This window comes from Lipophrys pholis (genome assembly GCF_963383615.2).
Source record: "Lipophrys pholis genome assembly, chromosome: 14".
Classification (NCBI taxonomy): Eukaryota; Metazoa; Chordata; class Actinopteri; order Blenniiformes; family Blenniidae; genus Lipophrys; species Lipophrys pholis.
In genome coordinates this window covers 8628953-8642009 of record NC_137633.1, presented here as the reverse complement: position 1 = coordinate 8642009, position 13057 = coordinate 8628953, and the positions used below count along the sequence as shown (strand labels likewise).

Sequence of the window (13057 nt, the reverse complement as noted above, 5' to 3'; positions counted from 1 at the left end):
AAATTACACAAAACCTACAATATTTAACAAAATGGAAGTAAATAACCATGATGGAGGGGGAAAAAAAAGGCTTTCCATCAAAATATGCACTTTTTTTTCCAATGACTTGTGTTTTTCCCCGCCCCACCCCCGCCCCCATCAGGCGGTAACTTACTCGTCATTCTGCATGCCCAGATAGCGCGGACTAGGAACCAGCATGACGCGCACATTCTCCAGCGAGCCTTTGACAATGTGCATGTACTGGTCCAAGTGGCTGGAAGGAGGTTTGGTAGCGTACGTCAGGAAGGCATCTTCAAAGTTCATGCAGAGCGTCTGGGGCAGGTGGTGGTTCCCAAATGCCAAACGACCCTTTGGGAAGGCAAACGTATCAAGAACTCATTCAAAACTGTGTTTTTCTCTCATGCAGTAATCACCTGAGCTAAAAATCATTTCAACAACTACAATCCCGCTTTCTTTCTAGAGTCACTACAATGTTGAAGGATTTCGGCCGTACTTACAGTGCTGATGTTCACTTTGATGACAGGGATGAGGGAGCGCCAAGACGACGTTGGCTCTGGACTTTCTGCTTTGATGTTCACGCTGCACGAAGACCAGCAGACTCTTAGTTTCTCGACAGTTTAGTTGCACTATATTTCCAGTGGGTACGATTAATCTCGCTGTCAGTGGGAAGTGACAACATCTGTCTGCATTCCTCATGTATTTTGTGACAACACAGACGGTGAGGAGTGAGATTATGTGGCTTCTCCAGCGGCTGTTTTTCGTTTCTGAAACACTCTTCTGAAATTACTCAAGTCAATCGTACTGAACTGAAGACCTGTATTACTAAGACAATACAATACCGAACTCTCGGATGGCACCATTAGGAACCTATTCACTGAGTATTCACCAATGTCACCATCTTTTCTACTCATTTTGTCAAGTGTTTAAATCCGTAAGAATTGGCAATTTAACAAGTAATTAACAACTTGTCTGCATTCCCAGAATCACCAAACGTCAAATAAATGTTCAGGTTTGATCCCCCCCCCCTCAAAAAAAAAAAGAAAAAAAGCTGTTTGTTGAGTCCTCTTCTGTACCTTTCCAATGTCTGGTTTCTGTCTTCTCGTCCCCTCTCCTCATCTTTTTTGGGCGTCAGGAGCGTGGGGTCCAGTCCGAAAGTCTCCTGCAGCCGGGCGTAAAGGTCGGTTCGGTTGTAGACGTGGAACTCGAAGCCGTTGACTGTCACGTAAAGCCTGGTCTCTGCCTTGGGGTCTGTTGACGCAGGACAGAAACACAACTCTGCGCTCAGTCTGAACTTTGCATGGGTTCAGTTTAATACATTCTAAAACACTTCCCTACAAAATAATCTACAACAGCTTGACTGAATCCAAAGTCCACAACAAACAAGAGCAAACATTATGTTTAGAAAATCTATCCATTCATCCTGCCATCGTTTTCCCACTTAATCCACATGAGGTCTGTTGGCACCTCTGCAACATGGTGATAGGTGGGATTGCTTAATCAGCATTGGTGGCATGAGGTGAGAGGAAAAACACCCAGACATCCAAGATTACTTTCACAGCAACACTCTAAGAAAGACAGTAGTACCTGTATATTGAAATCACGACTCACAAAAGACAAAAAAAAAAATATATGGGGGGGGTACAACCTCTGCAAACAATTTTAACATCAGATAAATAGAAATAAGCCAGAAGCGTGCATCAGTGTCCGTGTGTGTTCATGGCAGTGCCACTTTGACGAGAAAGAGTCATGGTTTTGACAGTAACGACAGAGGATGTCATTAAAAGATGCTACGTCACTCAGAGATGAAAACAAACGGGTGCAAAAAGGTACATTAAAAGGATTAAAGTTCTTCAGTGACTTTTGCATTTTTTTGGAAAACCTTTAATCTCCAATTTCTCTAAGTTTGTTCCTATATATCTCCGAGCATGTTCACTCACCATGCTGTTTCTGTTTGGGGTTATACATTTTCCACCAGCGGAATATGAGGAAGCCATCCTGTATCCTGTAACAGAGGGGGAACAAAAACAATGAGCAGGCTTCAGGATGATGAAGGGATGGCTAGAGGAGAAGCCAACAATGAAGCCCAGCTCAGATTACCTGATAGACATGTCTTGGTTGATGTAGTAGACATCTCTGAACATGACTTTCCCCGACAGCACCGAGAAGGAGAAGGAGCCTGCGGAGAAGCGATCGCTCACTGAAAACGCAGCATTACCACAGAACTAGCACATTGCATTCGAGCAACGCGCCTTCAGTTTCAGTCAAAGCACTTTTAAATAAAAGATGGACTTGATATAAGGAGAGAAAAAAAAAATAACGTGAGAGCTGCGCGGCTTTTCAATCGCATATTACTCTAGAATAACCTTGTTCAGCAAGTGGGTCAGGGCCAGTCACTGAGGTAGGAGGATGAATATGGACTGGTTCGGTTAAAGGCATGTCTTTCTCTGAGTGAATTCATGCTCACAGAGTGACAGCACACAGCAAGTGTTTTATGTGGTATCCTTCCTGCTGATGCCTCCCCATGTGCCCTGATTGATACGTCCGGCTAAAAGCTACAGCCCACCCACTACACTGGAGGCAGGTGCAGGCCACATGAGAGACACATATTCATCTTGATCTGTTTTACTTTAGAATATATTGTTTATCTATCAGAAAAGTAACTAAATCCTGTTTAGAACATTAGTCAGCACATCCTGCTCACTTTGTAAGGACATGTGTTGGAGAAGCCAGGGTAACTGAGCCCCACTCTTAAACCTTTGCCACTGCCTCGCCAATCGTTTTGCACTTCCTCTTCAGTTCGCTGCAGGTTTCCGTCAACATGCGCTGCCGTGACGTGCTATGAATTCATCACATCAGTGACAGAAGCTTCAGCGGGTCTCCTTTCAGATTTAACATCTGAATGGCATGCAGGGACTCACGTTTGGCTGGCAGGTGTATAGCGGAGCACGCGCAGCTGACAAGAGGTCTTCCTCAGCAGAGAAATTGATGTGCTTTGGAAGAAACTAATCACATGCTATAAAATGCCAGCAGAGAGATGCATGAGGATTTATGGCCTGGAGGTGCTTGGTAAATGATTTCCAGCTCAGTCTGGCGTTAGGTGCGCTGTGCCGTCGTGGCAGAGTGGAGATAATCACAGGGAGGACGTAGCTCATCATGAAATATTCAGCAAACAGAGTAGAGCGCGTCGACGGCGCTCCTCCCTGTTTACGAGTGTGCGGCGGAGTCGACCTGCCCCGGGGTGAACGTACCGATGTGAACGTAGCCATCCTTGTAGAGTCTGTTGATGATGAGGGTGAGGATGAGGCCAATGTTGCGTGAGTTGTAATAAGTTAAGTAGATGATCCATCCACAGGATAGAATGGTGGCTGAAAGGGAGGGAAACAAATGCTTCCGGTGAGTTAATGTCGTTTCATTGCACTTCATTTTAAATCTTTCCATCAAATACATTAAACGAGGCTCTTAGGTCCTTAAAATGTTTGTTAATAACAGTAATGTGGTTGAGCCTGAAATGAAATTTGCCCATGGGACGCTCCTCTTAACACAAATATCCATCTCTACTCCACATTTCCTGTATAAAAGCAAGAGGACAAAGCTGGGGTCAAATTACAACCATTTGATGCTGCTGTCAGCAAGTTTACTCACTGTGCAGAGAGCCTCACTGCAAAGTGTCCAATCAGGAGAATGTGTGTAGAGAAAAAAAATAAAATGACCTAATATACGGCTGTGAGTGATCTAAGAAATGAGTCGTTGGGTCATGAGCAGCCTTCGGGGGAAGCCCGAGCTCTCTGGAGGAACACAAAGCAAAGAAAACCATCCCTGACTAATATTTTTGATGTTCTTAATACTTTGAGTGCCGTTTGGCTTTACTGTGCCCGTTTGGAAACAAAAAGTCTATGATTGGTGGGTCGAGTTTCCTGAGGTAAAAAAAAAAAAAAGTTAGGAACACGCGATCTACTGTAAGTAACATGACAATCAAATGCAGGATGGATTTCAAAAACTGAGCTGTGAACCATTAGAAGCTTCTCTAACGAGGTTCCGGAATATGAAACATTGTCAACATATCTCTGCTGGGAGCTACCGCAGACTAAGGCAAATACTACAAAAAAAAAAAACATTAATCAAATAATGTGAATATTAGACTTTTATTATGCTTTCAACCTCCAGACTTCAGTTTAGTACAAGTCATAAGAGTTTATTAGAATCGTAAAGTTACCCTGTCAGAATCCACACGGGAAAAATTACCAATTTTTAGAGACAAGTTTCAGTTGTTGATGTACATCTCTAATACGCTGTCAATACCTTTGTGAGGAAACACGTTATTACACTCATACAAATACATTTCCAGCATTTAAATTTTGCGGAACATCCCCCGGTTTCTTGACATCACGGCGGCCACGGAAACTCACAAAGATTCTTGTGGCATTGTGTGGACAAGATCCACTACACTGGATCTCGCGAGATCTCGATTTGCAATTGGAAAATGTATCATTTTCACAACATTTAAGACTATTCTCGAGGCTTGATTACTCTTTCTTTAAGAAAATTTGGTGATCGATTTAAGCAAACTGCGGGTTGGAAATTTGTGGAAATGAGTGGTAATGGTCTTTTTTTCTTGTATTGGTTTAATCGCTGTGCAGAATTGATTCCTTTTATGGGAAGTATATTTTAAAGATTCTTTTCTGCTAGAGTACCTTTAACAGTTCAGTAAATGGATCTCTGGGACGAACAGACTGTAAGCATCTCAAACGTGAATCGCTTTGCTTATTTTCAAATGTGTGTACATTAAATGTATGCCAAATGCAAAAAAACAAGTCTGGTAATTATCAAGGAAATTAGACAAACAGGAATATTATAAGTCCAGTAAGTGTTGGCCAGACAGCCAAACAGCTTAGCAGGATGTGAATGCACCTTTACCCAGGGCAGATAGGTCTTCCTTCTCTATAATTGCTTTTTCGGTCACACAGGTCAGACATGTAGCGCTCTTACCTGCAAGGAGCCAGATGAAGTTTGAGTTGTGCTTGGTGAGGAAGTCATCCAGATCCACAAAGCTGGGGAAGGTGCTTTCATTGTTTTTGGCAGCATGGCCATCCATGGCTACAGGCTCTCAGGTCGATGTCTACAACTGAAACAGTCACAGGTCAGATTCCTCTTGAGAACAAATCGCTGATAGGAATGGCCTCGGGTCTCATAGCACAGAGAAACACACAATGTTGGGCACATGTAAGGTTTAAAAAAACAAACAAAAAAACATAAGAGCTGCTGCTCGTGGAGGGTTAATTATGAGGCGAAGGGACATCATTTGTCACTCAAACGACACATGACTGAGATCTAAATTAAAAGCTCTGTTACAAATGAAAAAAACCTGACAGCTTTTATCCATGCATTGAGCCAGGGTGGTGGCGGTGGAGGTTTGTGGCTGAGGTAGAAAAGCAGATTGATTGCTCCCCAGTATCAGCATCGAAGGTTCAATTTCCAGCCTCACCTGTACATGTGTCACAGTGTCATTTGGCAAGACACTAAATCTCCCTTAAGTTTCTCCCACTGGTGGGTGAGCACCTTATCTGGCAGGCACCTCCATGTTTGAATGAAGGTGTGTGAATAAATTAATGTGCGTTTACCATGACACAACAATTGACCTATGGTTTTACCCCACTCCCCCCAATGCAGACTAACCAATAGAATTCAACTACCAACTGCCCAGACACAAACATTCGCCATTTGCATTTTTGTTAAGAGATCAATATATACAGAGTAACTAAAAAAAGAACTTTGGGTTAAAATTACGGCTTGACAATATGTCGCAAATGTATAGTTATCATGATATTAACATGCAAAAAAAAAAAACATATAGCAAAAAACTGACTGAACTGTCATAAAATCTACTTCCTTTAACTATGCATTCATGCTCTCATAATTCAAAGAGGATTCAAAATATGAAAGAAAAGTGTAATTTATTATGATTACGTCCCACAAATAGAGTGACTAATTAATTTATACATTTTGATCGATTAGCAACACTAATTATTTACACACAAAGACATCAACATTGTAATCTATCACAATTCATATTGTTATCACAATACTCAACATTATTGCGTGACGCATGTTGTACAGCCCTCCTCACAAACATCTGCAAGAAATATACAGCAGGGCTATAACAAGCAGTAGTTATTCTAATAGGAAATGTGTTTAAGCCTTGATTCAAGCAGTAAAATCTATAGGTATTTACAGCTGGTACATAAAGGTCCAGAAAACACATGACTAGATGTGCATACTTTACATGTGGCGAGGCCATTGGCTGCATTTGCATGTACGAACTTGGCCGGCACAGAAAGGATTATTGTGGTTGTTTGTGAGAGGCAGGGAGCTGTGTGTGGAGTTACAAGTGCATGTTGTGATCACAGGCAGCCTGTGCTTACCAGTCAAATACGCAACTGCTGTTAGGCACCGAAACTCACTCACGAACACAAATCCTGGACTAATCCACCCTAAATGACGTTGGCTGTAAAACCACTAAGATGGAAGCAAGCACAATACTAACTGGTACAGAATGCATCAGCTCATGTTTAGACTTCTATACAGAAATTACACCCCAAAAAAGTATTTCACACTCAAGTTTTGGAGGGGGATACCAAAATACTAATAGTGTGGTACGCAAAAAAACAACCATGGTACACATCAACTGCCTCACCAACTCTACAAGTCTCTATTCCAATAAACTATGCACTTATTTTGTAAAGCTATGCATATTTGTGCTGAATTTGAATAGTCTACCTGTGCACACACAGGCCTTTTCCAGGTATTGTGGTTTTCTTCACACAGTCCACAAACATGCCTTTGAAGTTATTTGATTACTCTGGAACTGCTTGTAAGTGTGAACCTGAGGCTGTGTGACTGTCTCGGCGTTCATATTCCACAGCGATACGCTGCCGATCACCGTGGAAACACGACACTCCAAAACATGGGAGAAAGTTTGTACCGGATCAACAAAACAAAATCTGCCAAAAATTACATTATAACCACGAGATGTATAACATTTACATTAGGGTCCAATCAAAATACTTAAGGTGTGAATGCATCCTGAGCTACCAACCAGGCGCTTCAATGACAGTGGCTGATAGCAAGCAATGCCGACATACAAATACAAATACAATATTAATATTGTAATCATGTTAAGATTCTGGTAGAATTTCATTTTAATTGTTTACTGATGCACTTTTAACAACAATTTACTGTATATATAAAATATCTCATTGTGTTATTAATCTTGTTCTGATCACTCTATACAATCACAGCAGTCTTATAGATTTCTTCCACTATTGCTCAGGATGAACGTCAGCTTTATGCCGTGACAAAGACTCTGTAAACTGCTCATTCAGGATGTCGACTGGAGAGAAGTGAATCAGTGTGTGGAAGCCTGAGACGTATGTTTCACATGTATATGAGCTTGTGAGAATGACTGAGGTGTGATTCAGTCTACAGAGCCGATATTCCTGTGAAGCAGGTCTTAACTATGTTGACTCATTGTTTGTAATCCCACTCAGTTCAGTTTCAGTTTGAGAGGGCAACTCTCACTCAGAAGGAGAGGTCAGCTGATCACTTATCTACTGTGTCAGTTTCCACAGCTACACCTCAACCTGATCATGGCAGGGACCTTCCCAACAGACCACACATATTCAACCCTGCGCATCTCGCACCATTCCAGCAGTAAACAATGTTACAGATAAGAGGGTCTGTTTAACAGAGAATAAAATGCGTCATTAAGTCTGCGGAAGCCGGTTTGACAACAAAACATTACGATGTTGCTGGAGTATTCCAACAATGCATCGGAAATGCATCACTTCTGACGCTTTGCACGGAGGAGCCCAAGCAGTTCTACCCGCAATATCCTCATTCCGACATAACCCAGCAGAGTGCTTCACAACAACATAGTGAGTCAATCACATGGGTCATTCAGAGGTTGTACTGTCATCCATGTTTACATCTTTACTACTTCTGCCTCCAAAACGGTGGCAGACGTGAACTCACTGCTAACTTCAATTGGCTCACGTAACAGTCAGCAAGCTCAACAACACCGAACAAATGTTGTGATTGAGTCGAGCGTTTATTAATGCTGACAATAGCCAGATTCTTTTCTCATCTTCATATTTCAAAGTAAAGAATTAGGCAACATCTAAGTTCAGCTACTTCCTGATGCCAGCAGCACTTCCAATATATTGGTAACAACATTTTCCCAACCAGAGGCATATTAAATAAAAATAAATAAATACCTGATATACTTGATGGATTTTTAGGAGGACAAATACAGCTTTTTAAAGCTAACAAGTCCACAGAACCAGGTTAATTTAATTAAAAACTCTGCACTTGTAAAATATTTCATTTTTGAACCAACTTGGCACAAATGCAGTTGTGGACAAACTACTTTCTAAGGTCTACAGCATCTAATGAGGTGAAACAATCCCAGAGAAATTGAAGCATCTCGCATAAACAGTTCAAAAATCAATTACTTAATGAGCCTTTTGAGCTGTGCTCTTTTTCTGCAGCCAGAATTCTTTTTTCTTTTTTTTTAAATCTCCAATCCGTCTGAAACAAACGGAGATATACACTTCACATTTTGCACAATCGATGTTAAAAATTACAGTGACCAAATCTGAATGAAACATGAAACAAATCCCAAATCTATTTGGAGAATATTGCTGAGGCGACACGGAAAGAGCTATAATTATGATCCAAATGAAATTATAAATGTTAAAGCTTCAGTGTTTTGAATGTGACGACATGCGGGACAAAAAGACTTATCCAGCAGAGTGTCATGACAAACTGGTTGTACTACCTGGAAAAACTGTCAAATTGAAATATGTCATATTGATTGATTGAAATAAAATATTGTAATAATACCAATTATCATAGGGAAGTATTGACTCAATATTGTATAATATTGTCACAGTCCTGTCTCTTCAAATTGCCTACTGTGTAATTTTCTGAAAGCAATGGAAGAGATGATTTCAGAATTATCAATAGCAATAAATTCAAATAAAGTAGTAAACTGGGCTGTGTATGGGCAAGAAAAAGAAAATATATCACATGTTGTGATACTGAAACAAAATAATTTCACCATATAAATACTTCTACACAAATGGATTCATGCTTTCTAACAGTAAAAGCTCCTGGATTTATTATATCCACACTTCATACTAGTGTAATAGTCTTCTGCAAAACGTAGTTGAGATGGTGTCAAGCCAAGCCTCTCTCTCAGTATTAGCACATCTCGATTAAGCTCCTATCTCACTGTTTCATGACAAACTATTATAGTAATAACAAAGACATGTGAAAAATATCTAAGGATAATTTTCAATAATAATAATAATAATAACAATACAGACAACATCAAACAGATCTATTTCTTTGTGTATCACAATTGTGAAAATGTGTTGCTTGAAATTTGAATGACTTTTTTCCACAGAATATTGTTCTTTTTAGTCACAATATTCCTCTTTTTTTTCAAAAAATACATTTCAATTGCCTCAAAACGTCTCACACCCTTCACAACACAGTTTATCTGAATAAGAAGGTGTGTGAAATGTGCCTTAAACGTGTCAGTCTGCTCTTCATCCAGGTCGAGGACTTCATCCTGCAGCTTCTGCACTTGTTTTATGAACTCCACTTTGCCTGACATCTGATCACAGCGTGATTACGGGAGATACCCTTCACTCACCTCACTAATTATTTTCAATATAACATATCTGCCTCTTAAATAATATTTGAGTTTTAACTCAAATTTTGCAAGAAGTTAGTGCAATATTCATGTGACACATACAAAGTACCAATGGAGTGTGATTCCACACGAACATTGTAGCTATAAGTTGGTTGTATTTCCTAGATTTCTTTGTTGTATCAATTAGTTTAGTGTTGTCATAAAAATGCAACGTGATAGTGGCATTAAAAACAGCTGACCGCTGACAAAATACCTTGGGTAGTAATACACACTTGACTAATTGATTATCTACAATGAACTCAATGCTAGTAGATCACAGTGTTTGTTAGGTAAACAAAATAACACTCTGGATTTCTACTTTCGAAATCAAGATTTACTGAACTGTACAGTATTTTCGTGTTTGTTGGTATAGCACTTGCATAACAACCTAATTTGTTTATAGCTGTCGTTGAGCTCGACTCTCGCCAACAGGTTCAATTGAGAAAACAACACTGATGATAAACACAAAGAGTATCGTTGCATTGTGATACACTGGCAGTCTATGAGTTTTCATTAACTGTAAGGTAATGATGAATGTGTCATTTACACTCAGCTATATTTACCCATGTGGACATTTCATCATGAAAACATGTATGATGGCAACGCTCTGTCTTAGAATAAAGCCTATGCTCGCTAGGACCTGGTGTATGACTAATAATTGTGATTATTATTTATCTGTCTGGACGTGTAACCTGCAATCCAAACCTGAAAGTAACAACACACCCAGTTAATCCCAGCTCTTGAGTAATTTCATATTATCCTCAGTTCTGCTACACAGTATAAATGCGACAGAACTAACGTGTTTTTCACGCAATGGTCTCATTCCTACGAGAGATCGTTGCCAGACCACCTGCCCATATTCTGCTCTCAAACATTTAATCTGACAAAGAACAGAGTTACCAAGCTAACTGCTAAATATCGTTAGCAATGAGCTTAGCCGGAGCTAATGACAGCAGGCCGCACCCTCCAACTTCTCCCGTTTTAAACTCTAAAAACACGTCAGCACGAGTCTGCCATTTACCTTAACGCCGTCGATAAAGCATGTGGTTTCATCTTTGCTCCAGTTGGTCCGGAGTTGGTGCCCTCTTGTCGCGTCGGACACGGTTGCAGCTAGCATCCTCTGTTTAATATTTACCTGGCAGGCGGCCAGTACGCAGCGCTTCCTGCTCCGTCGAGAGTAGTCACGAAGTCAACCAATAGGAGGAGACTAGTCTGTCAGATTCTGACCAATAGGAGGAAAAGATGAGAGAGGCGGGGCGTAAAGCTGACGGACGGGAAGGTCAACCAATCAGCGCCATTGTTTTTATAACAGAGGGATTTGCGCGGCTGCCACACTTCAAGCACACAGGAGGGAGGAGAGACAAAAGTGTTGCATTAAATCTAAAAATGCAAGTTTAATTTAGGGTTTCCAGAATTAGTGAAGAAAAAAAAAACAATAAGAACTCCCAAAAATAATAGCTTCTTTTCACTTGAAGGAATAATAAGCACACATGAAAAGGTTCAAATGTGGGTCACATGGAGTGAATTGCACCAGTGAAGAATGATTGTTGAACCTGGTTCACTCATAATATCACTCAATCAAATGTCTTTTTGATATTGCAGTATAACTTTATATTAATTATGTCAGTACTACCTGATGTAAATGAGTAAATCAGGAATAATTACCACAAATTGTTGTTTTAAAAATCCATCCATCTTCTACACTACTTTGTCCTGTGTAATGTCGTGGTACCCCACGGGCAGACCATGGACAGGTCGCCAGTACGTCACAGTGCAAACACACACACTTTTATGGCAATTTAGGGTCATCATTTAACCTTTTTGGGACTGTGGGAGGAACCACCAACATAAATTTTTTCTTCTTCACAGTTTGTGACCACATATACTTAGGCTTCTCTCACTTGTGTATCATTACTAATCTATAAGAAAAGTTTTTGCTTTTTTGTTTAGGAGTATTTGGGTGAATATTTTGATAGAAAATGTCCAGTTGTTCTAGTATAACCACTTGAAATCCACAAACGTGTAATCTACATTTGCTGATAGTATAAGCTGTGATAGTGAAGCCAGAAGAAAACTGGTTCAGATAGTATATGACCATTTCTCACTTGTCTTGTCATTGATAAACTTTCACTTAAGTGCTCAAGTGAATGTAAGTGTAGTGATTTTGGTCCCACAACATTACATAGGAATTAGGTTGCAAGAATATTCTTTGTATTGTATCATGTTTGATTTTCTATTTGATTGATGATCCCTGAGCCATTTAAGTTGGGCCATGCCAGCGTTGTGGAGAGATCAATATAATTGATCAAACTCGTAAGACAAATGTTTTCACAAAAAATAAATGATATTCTAGCTGATGTTCTACCTTACAGAAGTACAATATTTCTTTTTTTTTTTTTACTGCACAATCAAGTCCAGTACTTTCAAGCACAGTGTGGATGGATGAATTGATTAATTTGGCCCAACAGTATTAACACTACTTATGTTACAGGATGGAGCCGATAATATACTCAATCAAAGTTTGCACATTACAAAGGAGCTGGAATTAAGATTTTTACTCTGGCTGTGTGTTATGTGGGTCATTTATTCCATCCTATGAATGGTGGTTCGATCTCCTATCTTAAACGGTTCATGTGTTGAAGTGTCCTCGGGCAAGATACCGAATCCCACATTGCTACCAATCATCTGCAAGATGGTGTGAACGGGTGATTGTGACTGGTCATGTGAAGTCTGTTAAACCCACTAACGAGGTAAAAATTTTCTTTATGCACAAGCAGTTTCATTTCCTCTGCAGAACAGACTGTTTTTCTTACTTGACAAATCTGACCTCACAAGATCAATGGTGATAATGGGCCCAGTTCTCAGAGGGAAGGGAGGGTGGATCTCTGATTTCTTAATCCAACATTCCACATAAAACACATCAAAAAATTGAGAGATGGAATATCTGCTATATGCTCTGATTAGCCAGTGATAAATGAGTAAAGATTATTATTAGCATTTATAACTTGCATGTATAACTTGTATTTATTGATATTTGTATGTATGTATTGAATCTTGTGGGTATGCATTTACATTTTTGCAGACACAAATTCGTTTGTGCACACTGACATTTGTGCGCACCTGTAGGAACCTGTAAATTTCTCTTTATGAGCATTTAACAAGCTTCTTTTGTGTCTACAAAACGTTTGTTTGCAAATGAGGGTTTTATTTTGCCCTCAATATAGTCTGGTAGGGTCACACTAGTGATGTCTTTAAACATACAGCCTCCGTAACACTGAGGAGGACTGTTAATGAGATCAGTAA

The 13057-nt window shown here is 40.0% G+C and overlaps 1 protein-coding gene across 1 annotated transcript in view; it reads right to left on the bottom strand.

Annotated features, from left to right (window-relative positions):
- The window catches only part of kiaa1109 (KIAA1109), a 95245-nt gene extending 84318 nt beyond the window's left edge, over nt 1–10927 (bottom strand). Inside the window, exons 1-8 of the mRNA XM_080480345.1 lie at nt 10776–10927; nt 4987–5122; nt 3249–3365; nt 2098–2176; nt 1938–2002; nt 1074–1248; nt 498–579; nt 155–348 (exon numbers count right to left, since the gene is read on the bottom strand). Coding sequence (XP_080336471.1) covers nt 155–348; nt 498–579; nt 1074–1248; nt 1938–2002; nt 2098–2176; nt 3249–3365; nt 4987–5092 — 818 coding nt within the window. The 5' untranslated portion in view covers nt 5093–5122; nt 10776–10927. The remainder of the gene's footprint in view (nt 1–154; nt 349–497; nt 580–1073; nt 1249–1937; nt 2003–2097; nt 2177–3248; nt 3366–4986; nt 5123–10775) is intronic.
- Nucleotides 10928–13057: the final 2130 nt, after the last annotated feature.